At 38.6% G+C, this 14,509-nt stretch overlaps 1 protein-coding gene across 26 annotated transcripts in view; it reads left to right on the top strand.

Annotated features, from left to right (window-relative positions):
• Positions 1 to 14,509, top strand: part of LOC126925546 (polypyrimidine tract-binding protein 2) — a 417,994-nt gene that overhangs the window by 278,878 nt on the left and 124,607 nt on the right. For all 26 annotated transcript variants that reach the window (XM_050741213.1, XM_050741209.1, XM_050741196.1 and 23 more), the window contains one exon: positions 12,929 to 13,033. In XM_050741213.1, the coding sequence (XP_050597170.1) occupies positions 12,929 to 13,033 (105 nt within the window). The remainder of the gene's footprint in view (positions 1 to 12,928; positions 13,034 to 14,509) is intronic.

The following is a 14,509-nucleotide window of genomic DNA, read 5'->3' as shown; positions in this document are numbered from 1 at the left end:
TAATCTTCTAACTTCGTCTTATTTGACGGAAAGTAAATAGCACTTGGTCTGTTATGATAGTCATGCACGTGAATTTAATGAAGCGACAATTGTGTTTCTTTTTAATGGAATACTGAAATAGGACATTAGGAAAATTAAACAGAAAGAATTGAGAGAAATGTGTCTCTATAACGACGATGAAAACAAATCGATTCTAGATGAAAGTAATTTCATCCTATAAACTAGTAATTGTAAAAAGTTAAAAGTAATTGTAAGAATGAATGACATTTAAACGATGCGCTAAACTATTCGCTAAAAATTTGTGAAAAGACGACTTTTAGACGTATCTTTCAAATTAATTTAGTCTAGAAAGAAAAGTTTCGAGAAGCGGCTTCTATTTTTACAGAATCGTGGTTCGCTGCAGCCAATCGCTCTGACTACTTCTTCGGTTATTAAAAGTTAAACAACCTGTTAACCGGTGAATATTAAAAAACTTTCTCTGGTAGACGCGACCATTAATATGATAACGATGGCCGTTTTTTTCTGCTTTAGTCTTTCGTAAACAGTATTTTCCAATCAAATATTCCAATTATCGTGAAAGTTCAAATCGTAGAACGTTCGGATATTTATCGAAAATTTGTATATATTTTGCGTAAGATATGGCACAGGCGTTCCTATATTTTCAGAAATCGAATAAAAAGATGGTTGGATAAATAAATTTTCTCACTTTCTTCGATGGTAGATCATAGGCTAAATAAATGTTCAATTTTTACGATACAAACGATCGTTTAGCAGCAACTGGTAGTTTCCTCGAAACCCGAAAATTCCTCTTTTTAAATTCCACGACATCTATCTAAAAATTAGGTCGAAATAAAGAAAGGCAGAGGTGTAAGAATATTTGCAGGATCCCTTCTTGCCGATATCAGCATTGCAAACAGTAATGTCGGTAGCAACTCGTCGTAGAAGCCGCGAAACCTACTACCCCCCATCAGGCCATTTGTATCGGCGATCTCTCGAAGGGGTTGCTCTCCGCGAGGAAGCGGATGCTTTAAATTTCATCTGCACCAGAACCGACCTTAATCGCATCCGACCGACTAAATTTCCCATTCGTGGTTCTCCTTCGGGACCGTTTTCATCGCTGGCGCGATAATAACGCCGACAGAGTGCTATACGGGGATGAAATCGAAATTGTATCGGGCATAACAGAAATATAACGCGCCCTTCTGGTCATCCAATGTGATCTTTTACTTTCTGGGGGATCCTATCGTAATTTGGCTGGCGCGCGGTATTTCAATTTACATCTTGATACGTGCAAAAGAAAGATTTTTCGCTGTTCTACGTTCAATTGGTATTAAACTAGTATTTAACAAATGTATAAATTCTACAATGATCAGAACGGTGTACGAATACTTTCGGTAGCCGTTGTAACGTATGGATACGTAGTTCATTTCGAACTATTCATCTTTCATTGCCTCTTTCATTTTCACTGAAAACTAACAGCGTGAACAGCCTGTATAGTATTCGTACTAGTATCTATGCATGTAATAATATTTATAATAGTTGGTAGTGAGCAGAAAGCAGCTCGTAACACTCCTAATTAAACAGTACGCGCAGTAAGATATAAAAATAAATTATACAGAAACATCGGGGCTGTTTGTCGAATTATATGAATTCTCGCGAATAGCGGTAACACGTTCGAAGGATAACCTATTGCCACATCCGAAAATCTATCGTTTCTCATCCCCAGAGATCGACAGAGATCGACAGAGGGTTGGAATTCGAAACGCAAGTATAAAGAAATCGCGTTTCCTGCCGAATATCGATCAACTTTGCGTCTATTCGTAATTCTTCTCTATATCTGCATCGTTCTCGAGTCGATAGGATGGTATGCACATAACTTTCGGTCCGGATCGGGCGATCGAAACGATCCCCGGAGAATATCCGACGGCTAGCCGGATGAAAATTTACAGTTGCTGATTCGAATGTCGGTCAGCTCGCTGTATAAGTTGCCGTTCTTTTTTTTCCGCGAACGATTTCTGGCCCGCTGGGCCGAATATTGCAAATTTTCTTCGAATTTTGTGCAAATTTTCCATAAAGATTGGTTTGCGATATTTTTATAACAAATATTTCGTATTTGTTATGGCAAATATCCGGCATTTGTCGTACCGGCTGTCTCGTTTTAGTCGGTTCACGCAAATTTTTATCGAGGAGTCGACGCACTTGTGTCTGAAACTACTTATTATATTAAGTTATACCTTTATAAGTAAAATAAAATAAAATAAGATAAAAATAAAAATTGCCGTTTTGTAAATGTCACAGATATCGAAGGAAACTAGCGCCAATTATCAAATCAGTTATAGGAATTCCTCGCAACCCCCATTCTCCCCCTTTACCATTAATCCCTTCGAAACGCAAAGAAAAAGGACTAAAATTTCACGCAGCCAGGTTTTTGCCGGTCACGAAGGTTTATTTTCCGCGACGCTGGTATTTTCCCCGGGTCGCTTTGAAATTCATGAGGACGAATGGCTTAACCGCGTAAGAAAGGAAGTTTCGCGGCGGAAAAAGTCGCGCGGTGGTAAAACGCGTTCCCTATTTGCGCGTCACGGCGTCGAGTGCTTCCTCGATATTTGAATATCCGCTTTTCGTTGAAATTAAATGCGATTGCTGGCTGCTTGGGAGTTGTTGCCTCGAACGAGATTGCAAGGGTCGTCGCCACCCCTTTCGCTCCGCGCGCAACACCCCGCCGTCGCTTTCTTTCGGTTTGTTCCAGTCCGCGGAAACGCGCAGAGTTCGCGAAGGGAAAGAAATTCCGCGACGAAGAAGTTGCGAATCGAATACGTACATTGAAACATCGAATGTTTGTCTTTCGTCGAGGGATACGGAAGAATGTTCGGTGGCTGGTTCGAATAAATTGGAATAAATCGTTTTTCGATTACATCAGGGTTAGGGGCGAGGATGTGAATTATCCGCGTTTCTATCGAAATTTAATGGTCTGTGAAAAGGGTGAATGGGATTGATTTGTTGATCTTCGATGTAAGCAGGTTTTCAGGCAGCTTGTTTAATCTACTGATTTCGAAGATGGGGGAATTGCTTCGAGTTTTATACGTATATACCGTTATAAAGTCGGCCAGTTGTAATTTGCTTGCCGGTCTGTGACATAAGCGGATCTTTTGCTTTAATTTGCTGCATTTAGAGATCGAGAAAAGTGAATTTCTTGGAATTTAAAAAATGCGTGCTGTTACAGACCATCCGCTCGTTTATGTTTTAGTACAACGAATCTATGATTGCTCGGAAAGTTACGATTATGACCATTAGATTCTTTGGAATTGATTAAAAAAGATTCCGATACAAAGAAAAGACGTTTCTTACATCAAATTAAGCATCCAAGACTCGATAATACATTAAGAAGCCCAAAGGATGGATCGAAAACTGAAACGCAGAAGCCCTCGAGACGACAAAGACTGGAGTCAGTTACACCGGAGGATGAACTTGTTGAGCTTGGATCGGATCGATATTCCTCGTCTCGAAAGGAAACTATCACCGAACAGCTCGGTATAACAATACTCAATTACGATGTTCCGCCACAATCGTCTGTAAAACAACGGGGAGACCAGGTAATCCCAATAAACCGCGAAACCGTTGAACCGGCCTGAATAGGAATCGTGAAACAATCGGCCTAGTCCTCGAAGAAAATATCACCGGACCGAATCGCGGTAACGATATTCAATTGCAGATCCAACGCTTGCTTCAGGGAACCTCAATAAACCACTCTTGAAACGTCGAAACCAAACCAGTCGGTTAAAAACCTGGAATTTTGCTCCACGTCCCACGAATTTTCGCTAATTAATTCGCTTACCGTTTAGACAGATAGTTCCTTTACGGGGATGTTCTTTCATATTGTTTCGTTTTAAAGGGTTTGTGGATGTTTGAGGAGTAGACGAATGATTTGGATGTTTGGAAATGTGATTTGTTTTATCATTGGAACGTGATTTGTCGAAAACCAAGAAATTTGAATGTTTGGAGACCTGTTCTTTAGGATTCTCTTCTCTCGGCGATTTGTGGAAGGGTCCAAATTTTGTGTTTGAAACTTGTCGATGGATATTCGAAGAGCCTTCGATCTGACAGTAAATTTGGATTCAATTCTACTCTTAGTTCGTTATTTTGGTGTAATATCTTTGTATTTGTTGGAAAAATTTGTTGGCGAAATTTTGTTCGCTCGTAGCTGATCAGTTTTCGTTGAATTATAATGTCCAGTAGAAAGTCAGAGGTCAGTGATCATTCATAACTCAAACGTAACTGGAACAGTTTCAATCAAACCTGCAAGTTGTATAACTGGAACGTGAAACAAATTGCAAACGTGATACGACCTAGTTGGGACGCAATTGGTCTTTAAAAAATTGATTTCAAATTTAAATTATGATAAACATTATCGTAGGAAATTCTGCAAAAATTCTTCGATTACTTCCGATAAGTTTGTCCGATCAACTGCGTTCTCGAGGCGCGTATACCCGTCATCGTCGTTTTCCAGCAAACTGTTCGCGGTCTTGTCAGATTCGCGGCAGTCTAACAGCATGGATTATAATTGCTTTACACCGTGTTACTACATTTCCTCTGTTCGAGTCTCTGTTAGAAACTTGCCGAAACGTCGACGCTGCTTTTCGTTTTCGTCAACATCCCTTGTCTGAATGCTTTCTCCAATGATTATGATATTAGACTGACATCTCAGAGAACAATTAAGAAAATTTTATCCTCGTACGAACGATCGTCAAATTCTTCGAAAATCACGGAGGTAGTCAAAGAGAAGCGGAGAATGTTTATAAGCGAAGACGATCGAGATGATCGTAAGAAAATAGGAACGATCGTTATACGCTACGTTATACAGGAAGTAAAAATCGAAAACAAAAGTCCAACCGCCTAGTAAATCGCAATCTCGCCCAATTTCATAATCCCAATTAAATACCGCGTACGCAAAACAAACGAAACCACGGAAACACTGCCACTAAAATCGATAATCCAATAAAGAAATTACACCGAATGTTCTGCAACTAGTAATAGCCGTAAAAATAGCCGTCGCGGATTGCAAATGAAACAAAATCCAAATTTTCCGCTAACGAACACCCCCGCACGTGCGTGGCCGAGCATTTCTGTGCAGTGTCCAGAGAATTCGTCGTTTTTCAGCGTCGTTAACTCGTCCCTTTGTTTCTCGCTCGCGTCACGCTGTATTAAAAAACAGAAAGGAACGATGCTCGCTTCATTTGCCCGGCGATCTGGCCGTGATTCAGTTTCAGCAACAAAGCTACCGGCGCTACAAAGTGAGTTTGCCGGCTTTTCCCTTCTTTCTCTTTCGACAAAAAACAAAAAGAAAAAAAGAAGAAGAAAAGGAGAAAAGAGTAATAAAACACAGAGGGAAGGAGCGAAGTAAAGTAGCGGGACTGAAAATGCGTGTCGAAAGGGCAAAAAAAAAAAAAAAGAAAATGAAAGTGGAGAAGAGGAAAAAATAACACAACTGAAAGGAATTCTTCCTCCGGCACGTGTCGTTATGCGAGCGGAAACGCGCGTAAATCCATCTGTCCGAGGACATTTTTTAAAGCGCGATACTTTCGCGACCGAGCAACGAGAAAATGAGAAACGGCCTTCTAGAATTTTCGAATTTTTACGAATTTTTGTTACCATAAAGAATGGTTGTGTACTATTTTAGTGTGTTATTCTAGTTCAAGGTCTTATTGTACGATCGAATTGACATTATTACGGGGCATACGTATAAAATTATTTTTAAGGTCGTAGGTTCATAACGTTTGAATTTGTGAAACAAAATTGTGCACTTAACATTTTATTTATTAAATGCCTTGGTAATAAATATACGGTAATAAAAATGGAATTCGAAAGTTTTACAATTAAACCAACGTTATTGTAGAAAATCATACATTTTAGGTTCTGCGTCTGTAACTTTTGAATTTAACCTGTACTTACGTAATAGAGTTAAGAAACGAGTAAAAAATGAAGTGAATCAGTTTGTCTTGTAAGAAGCTCGTATATACAAAAATATTCGATCTTATGTACGAGTGTATTATTTTTAATCGCGCGTTAATGGCCATATATATCATCGGCTAGAATTTTAATTGGGTTCAATGAAAGGGTTGATATTATAGTTTCGTAACGTTAAAAGGTAGCAATATAGATTGAAATTTGCGAGAGGGAAATTATGTAGCGGAGAATGGAACTTTGATTTTGATTGTTTCAATTGAGGGCGCGTATAATGGGGGAAATTGAGCTTCGAGATGGCGAACGTGATGTTGTAGTTCACAATGATGGCATACAGAAACGCGAGGATGATTCTCTTTCTTTCTCTTTTTCTTTCTGTTTTTTTCTTTTTTTTTTTTTGTTACAATCTCTTTTTTATTCGTTCGTTGTTATTATATTGTGTTTTAATTGGTTTTTTTAAATGTTCGACTGTGCTCGAAGTTCAGCAAAATTGAATGTGGAATATAAATGTGTTTAATTGGTCGATTGAAAGTACGAAAGTGTAATTTGTGTCATTAAGCGTAGAGTTGTTGGGAAGTTAATGAACGAGGAATTGTTTTCCATGCAACATTTCCAGATTTACATTTCGAGTATTAATTATTTTTGTTTTAATGTTTCTCCACTTCAGGAATTTACTACGTTCCTGCACCTTCGTGGATCTTTGCATTTATGTATTTCTACGTTATTTTACATTTCTCCAATCTCTACGCTTTACATACCTAAATTATGGATTTTCAATATTTTGCAATTCTTTAAGTTTATTATTTGTTCTATAACTTTTATATTTTTCGTATATTTACACCTCCTTCTTTTTATACTTTTTCTGTTTTTGTATTATATTTCTGTGTTCCGCGTTTCTACATTCTTCCATAATATGTTCATAGATGGTGGAATGTAGAAAATTACAAAGAAAACCTCTAGTCTAGCTCGATGTACCAATTAAGATGGAACCTTCTAATCAACCTCATTAACCCATAAACACGAGTGTTTCGCGAGCAGAGCAAGATGCATATTTAATTATGAAATGATTACAAAAGTATGGCTACCAGTTGGTTCGATAGTGGATGTTGTTAACTCGAGTTTCTGTTTCGCGTTATTTATACTTCGTACAACGAGATGAAAAATACAAAAAAGGGGGGGGGGAGAATTGTTGAATAAAAACCGAGGACGAAATTTCCCTACTCGATCGGTTTTGCAATTCAATGTTTCCCCTCAATTTTGTGTTTATCTGACATCGATTGCTGATAATGTCCGCGTATGCGAGGGTAAAAGAGGGTGTTCCATCGTAGAAATTTTCATTCGTGATGAATGTTAACGAGAATTTAAACTGCGACAACGGATAAATAATTTTTACGGCAGTCTCTGATAAAAGTTTGATTTTCTCACGAAAGAGATTTTTCGATATGGGACAAGGCTAAGGTCAACCATCGTTTGAATTAAAGAATTTTTTGAATATATTTTTGAACGAACTATAAAGAAACTAATTTTACAAGTTACAAGTAATTTTTCAAATCGCTAAACAATTATTTAATGATCATGATGTCACGAAAGGTGTCTGCTTCTATACGAAGATTACTTAATAAATCAGTTACTAAATATATCAATAATAATTCCCAAAAATAGAATATAATAATTAAAAATTCAAAGATTAATTGAAAGGGCAAATCGATAATCTACAATTCACAATCATCGTCAAATCGTCGCTCAAACTTGCAAGAACTCGACGAAAACATCGTCCAACTCGCAGAAACAGTGAATTTCGCAGGATTGTCTGAAACTTCCTCTATACTATTAAATATAATAAAAAGACGAGAGAAACTACCAGCGTCGTAAGAAGAGACGGCGAAATAAATTCCACGAGACGTATTCTCTGATCGCAAGTTGATCCAATTTAATATGGCAAGCAGGAATCACGAGGCACGATCCACTTTCTTCTCTTTCTTTCTCGGTTCTCTTTGTATCTCGAATATCGAATCGGTGTTCGCGGGTGAATGGCGTTCCCCCCATTGCATCGGCTCGAAGCGTTTTCACCCTAACGAGCGGCTTTAATTTCTGCCCTGTTTCCGCGTCATTTGCTCCAGAGAAGGGGCTCGATGAAAATCACGACAGGCTGACACAAATCTTCCGGCTCATACAAATCTTCATTCGGTTATCTGGCTCGCTGACTCGAATTCTCGTCGTTTTCCAATTTTTTTTCTTGTTCTTTCCCCTTTTCTTCTTTACTTCTGGATCTTCCCTTTTGCCTCCTTTCCTTCTTCAGTTCTAGACTTTGAGAAAGGGTTGATTCGGGCAACTTTGTTATTTAACGTTCTTGGATTTTTGGTTTCGGACTTGATCTCGACGATCAATCAGAAATTTTGTCATGGATAGTGAATTTTACGTCCTTAATCCAGAATTTTTTAATTCAATAACTTAATGTAATGTAATGATCTAATAATAATGGATTTCTTAATTTTTGGTTTTACCGTTACGGTTTACGGTCTATTATTATGGCTTGGTTTCTTAATCTGTTGATTTATTATTAGATTTTATTTATTTAAAAGTAGTTTCTGTTTTAAGGTTTTCAACTTGACAATTCCTGATCATTAAACACGAAGCAACGACTATGCCAACGAGTATCGTTATATCTCTAATATTCTATGTTACATCGTTCGCTATATCACTGCCCCCCATGAGAAATCGATGACTAAATAAAGGGAAAAATAGACGCTGAATCTTGGACACAATGTTGTAGTAACACGAAATGATCAACCCTTGATTCTGGTCAAGTTAGACTTGGATCACGATCCATTTGTGCCGGAGGGTAGAAACAACCCTTCCTGTCCGTTTCTTCGATAGCTTGATTGTTGACCTTTCGACCATAACTGTATTTTCACATAGCGTGTCGTGAACCATGTGCTTGATATGCTTCAACATGATTTATGTATTGTAGTTGATGGTCCTGATGTATCAAATAGGTCAGAAAATTGGAAGTTTTGCTCCAAGTCTTTTTCTATTCTGAGAAGGCTATTTTTTTATTCTGAATGTTCGCAGTGATTGTATCAAATTTGTTAATTAATTAGACGCTAATATGGTATCACAGAAATCGTTATTAATTATTATATAGTATTAGAGATCTCTGTCTTTTTTTTTTTATTATTTCAGAAAAGAATTTGTGTCTTCTTTCACTATTGCCACGAGGAAATCCGCAAACCGCCGAAAAAAGAAAAGAAGGGCGATATTCCAAGTACAACTAGCTTATCCCTACACAATTTTCCAAAGAATTCCAGACACGAAAGATCCTTTCAGGTACCTATACGTGTCTGCCGGAACGATACACGAATCCCGGTGACGCGGTACCAGAGCCATCCATCTTGAAAAACGATAACCGGCTCTGTGTTGCAGCGTCTTATCGCGAGGACTATCTCGAGCTAATATTATTTCACCGGCTCAAAGTGTAGCCACGCTCATCCTCGACAGCCTCTTCGAAAGATTTCGCGTGAAAACTCACTTTCACGAGGGTAGTTCGATCGTCTGGCACGATCCATCATCTTGTCGCGATTTTAGGGGCAACTTTTACGGGATTTTCATCGAATTCGATAGATGTTTCTTTGTTAATTCCATAAAAAGTTCTATTTTTGGTGGACTTTGCGAAATTGTTACGGAATTGCTTGTATCAGATTGGTGAAATTTGTAGTTTGTTGAAAGAGATTTCCCGTTGATCGAAGGATATTTCGGTTTTGATTTTGTAGTTCGGTACTTTGGTTTTGAATCTTGCGGAGCGTGGGAGGATCGATTTTGGTTCTGCGGTTTGAAGTTTCGGATTTCAGATTGATGTCGGAAAGTAAGCTTCTTTGTTTTTGATAATGATTAAATCGTGGAAGCTCGAAAGCGTATATCGAATTTTGCTAGCGCATATTTTGAACTCTGAATTTTCATTATATTCGCATTAACCAACAACTTCTGTCTTCTATGTTCATAGTTCAACAAAATATCTCTTTATCATTAATATCCATACTTAATAAATTTTATTTATATCGGAAACGTCTCGCAATAAATACATTCCTGGAATAAATTCCTAAAATTACATAAGCGAAATAATAACCCCGAAGTGTCGCAAATAAAATAAAGTTATAAAAATTCTGAAACAAAAGAGGCTTCCGAAATTTCAACGATCCAAAACATCTCCTTTTACATGCTCGTTCTCTTCCTCGCCAAAAGCGCAAAAACATTCTTATTATCCCAAAGCGAGCTAGTCAAACAAATCTCCGGGAAGTACCGAAAAGACCAATTAACCCCCAACTACCAACATGACTGTCAGAGAGAGGATCCATTGTCCACCCTAACTTAACTCGTAACGGGCCGGAAACGTGGCCCAGTTAGCTATGTCGTCGAGCAAATTGTCAAGCAAGCGGAGCGCACCGCGTGTTTGCCCTGCAATTAATGCGAGTCGCGCGAATCCTCCTGCAAATAACCGCAGGGGTGAGAAAGAGCAAGAGAGAGAGAGAGAGGTGGGTTGCGAGGAAACTCATCGGATCGCGTTGCAGCTCGGTCGTGAAATTGCTTTGTCAACCGGCGAAGACCCTCCGAAGGGACTGCAGACAGCTGGCCAGACGATCGTGAGACGATTTTATGCGCCTCGTCGGACACGTGAGATCCGGACTTTAAGCGTCCAAGAAATTGCCAGCAAATTCTTCGTATTTCAGTACGCGTGTGCCTTGTTTCGTCGAGGATAGTTATGTTTGAATTTGGTTTTTTGAGATTTTCGACTTGTTTGAAGTGGTTCGACGAACGAAGAGGCCTTACATGATCATTGATTTTCGGTTTTTGTCTGCACGTGTACGTTATGTAACCGAGAATAGAGGCGTTCAAGCTTGAATTTTCTAAAGGTTTGTGGTCATTTGCGAGGGTTTCGGGTAGTTTGAATAGACCAGGGTAATCGAGGTTGCTCAGAAAGCATTTTCTGTAACGAAAAACCCTTCTTATTATAATAATTACGGAGAAGGGATGGTTTAGGTAGTTCTGTTTGTTTCGTAGTTATCGTTTTGCCTACTACTTTGTAATAATTTTACTGAAATAAGATTTCTGACAAATGGACTATTTGGAAGGATTTTCTCTCTTATGGTCGAGGGGTTTGTAAGGAAGAAGACAACGTCGATCGTAGTAGAAATAAAATACAATTATACAACAACCTAATCGACTCTGTGGATGAAGGAAAACTCTTTAAGAGTCTCTTACGACGCGGAGAAACGAAGGAAGGAGAGTTTCATATATTCGCCGGATATACGCCGGTAGCTTCATCCTTTGGCTGATATCCGGCGCAGCCAAACCACCACCGGACCTACTCTATTATTTACTTCCCGCGAATCTATGGATTATGGAATCTTCGGAAGAGAGGTTTCCCGATTCTCGTCTTTCAATTCTCTCCACTCATCCGCGGACCGGATCGAGATCTTTGATGGGCTTCGTGGTTCAGTGAATGGCGAGCGGATTGCATGAACTTTTAGGAAATTACAAGACAGAAGCGAAATTACTAAAATTGAAAAAAATTGCTCTCTTGCGTTTACCGAAGGAGGATCGATCGAAGTTTTACATTGTTTACGAACATAAAATAAAACTAAAATTAAACTTGCAGATAATTACAAAAGCATAGAAATAAAATTGAAGTATCTCCAAACACTTTATCGGCACATAAACATTTTCCCCATTACGCTTCATTCAGCGAAAATGGAAGTTTTATGAAAAAGTTTATAAAGCTTTCCATATATTTTATATCGTTATAAATCTATAGAATATCCATACAAAGTTACAAATTGTTCATCTTGACGCCTTTAGGTTCTAACGTAACTCTAGTATATATCAATTCTCTACTGTTCTGAAAGAAGTTCACTGTGACAAGACAAGAGCCGAGAGATCTCCATCTATGCGACCACCAGTGCATCTTATCGACTAAAGACCAGAAGAAGGATTTCCATAAATATTCGTCAAAGGGTTTTCAACTCTCAGATCCATGGAGTCGCGTCTTTTCTTACCCGCTCGCAAGCGTGATCCTGCGGTACTCTTTGATCTAACATTCTGTCTCTCCAAGGCTGGTGACTGGCAGGCTTGTTCTCTCTCTCTCTCTCTCTCTCTTTCTGTCGAGCTTATGAATTATCTCGAAGCTGAAGCTGCGTATTTTCGTCGTTGAACGGTCGCCATACTTCCATCCAGTGCATCCACCATGAGGTTTCCTTGGTTTGTGAGCCTCCAGCGATCGGATCGTAGGTCTCGCGATCGAGCACACGCGAGTATCCCGTTTATCGTCGCGCTTCCTTTGAGGGATCAGCTCGAGGAATTAGACTCAGGGTCTGAGACTCTTGATCCTGTTACCGCGGAGAATCACCGGTTAAACGTGTTTACGGAGTTGGAAGGATTTTAATAATACACCTGGGGACTAGTATAACCGGCAAGCTGGCTGGTTTCTTGCGAAAGAGGTTTAAGGTTAGGTTGGGAATAGAGAAGGGGATTGGAGTGGTTTGGATTCGAAGAGAGAGGGCTTTACTGGGCTCTTGGTTCTCGGTGTTTATGTGATTGGCAAGCGAATTTTTTGCCGAGTTAGACTCAACGCGTTGTCTGTCACGGTGGACACCAATATTTTTAGTTCGACCGTATCGTCAAAGCGATCTGAATTGGGATTAAAGATGAAAGGTTTTCCGTCATGGATTTTCGATAGAGAGTTTTATTCGGACGTAGATCATTTAAGAGCAAATCTTGTTTGACTGTATTTGGAAATGGTCTGAATTTGAATTTAGGGTAGAAAGGTTCGTTTTTTAAAAGCGAAAGAATTTTGAAGTTCGGTCGTGTTAGAAAACGAATATTTATTAAACCATGTCGTAAAAATAGTTTGAATTTACATTAAAACGGTTTTCGTTCGCATATTGACGTTTCTTGTTCTCTCTTATTGTTGCAGAGGGGTAGCGACGAGCTTCTGTCGCAAAGCGGAGCAGTTAGCAATGGTGCTGCAATGAGTCCACAACCACATCACGCGGCCGACAACAACAATGACGCCAAGAAGGTAAGTGGCAACAGAAATTAATTATTAAACTTCAATTTTTAAAGCGAAATATCTCGAGCATCTCGAATTCGTCGAACAGTTCAATTGTTCTTATTCTTTTGGGTTTATTGCCCTAAATTTGTTTTTTTAATTGTTAAAGAAATAAGTGGATATTTTTAAAATCTCAAGAAATTGTGTTCGTAGATGAAAGTAACTTGAACAGAGCAGTGTTAAAAGTCGTTTGTACAAAGATATCTCTTCTTCATTCGATAAATCATCGGGTGTTTTTCCAAAAGCGTAAAAAGTAGGAATATATTCACAAGATGGAGCAGAGGAGATATACGACCTCTATTCAGAAATCGCTTGTTTCATCTTCAAACATTACAAATCGCGGATGGATGTTGGACAAGGACAAAGGCATAGCATGTTGTTGGAATAATTAAGCCAGGTCAGGATAAAAACAAGTTGAAAAATAACGTATTTCGAGGGAAAAGCGATCCTATAGCTTTGATGAATTTTTCGTCCTTTCGACGAAAAATTTCTGTTGGGATGCGAAAGATCGAGTAGGTCAGAGGACCTGGCATCTCTCTGCTCCGGTTTCAAATACACCTGTGCGTCCGAATTTCCGTTAGATGTAGACTGGTTTTCTGTTCTCCGAATGGGAGCAAGAGGGAAATGTGTAGCTTCGCGGAAAAGTAATATTGTCGAAGTTGGGGAACGAAAATTTCTTTCGGAAACAGATAAATCGATTAAAAAATAAAACTGAAACGTGCCAGCAACTGTGAAAGTGACTTGAGTCAAATATTTTTCATGCAAAATTTTTTGTATATTATCTTCGCTGCAATATAGATCGATGGAACATAAAATAAATGAAAAATCCAACTTTCAAACAAGTTTTAGACTTGCACCATCTTCGTAATCGTCAGCACGAATGACCTAGTTCGTCTGAAATTAAAATAATCTCACGATACTGTTACGAAGAAATAAAATAATTTAATTAGAAGGTAAGGGTGGAGTAGAATAAAGAATTTGAATAAAAATTTTATTTTTGACTCCGAATGGAAAAATTTGTTCTCGAAGAGGATAGTTAAGCTTCAATCATTAAACGAGGTTCATTCGTTCAAACGAAAACACGTTCAAAAATTGTACCCTTCTGCGCTGAAAATACACCTGACAGGATTAACCAATCGTTCCATGTCTCTGTCAAAAAATCGTATCTATTTTTCACTGTCCTGCTGTGGAAATTTCGAACTATGACAGCTTTGCAAAAATATCACTCCGTCAGTCATATTCCAGCTTCGACGATAACCAATTTCCACTTTTACACTTTCAGAATCGTAGCTGGAAAAAATTATCAGAAATTGAAATGAAATACTTAACGGGGTATGGGAATGCACGGTGAAATATTCATCCTATGTCACGTTAACCGCAAAAAGGTGATAATAAATTGTGCCTCGGGTCGAGGGAAATTAATCGAACACACCTGTTGGTCGCAAA

Source organism: Bombus affinis, chromosome 16 (genome assembly GCF_024516045.1).
Source record: "Bombus affinis isolate iyBomAffi1 chromosome 16, iyBomAffi1.2, whole genome shotgun sequence".
In the NCBI taxonomy this organism is placed as follows: domain Eukaryota; kingdom Metazoa; phylum Arthropoda; class Insecta; order Hymenoptera; family Apidae; genus Bombus; species Bombus affinis.
Note: the sequence above shows the minus strand (reverse complement) of the source record. Positions and strands in the feature narration are given on the sequence as shown.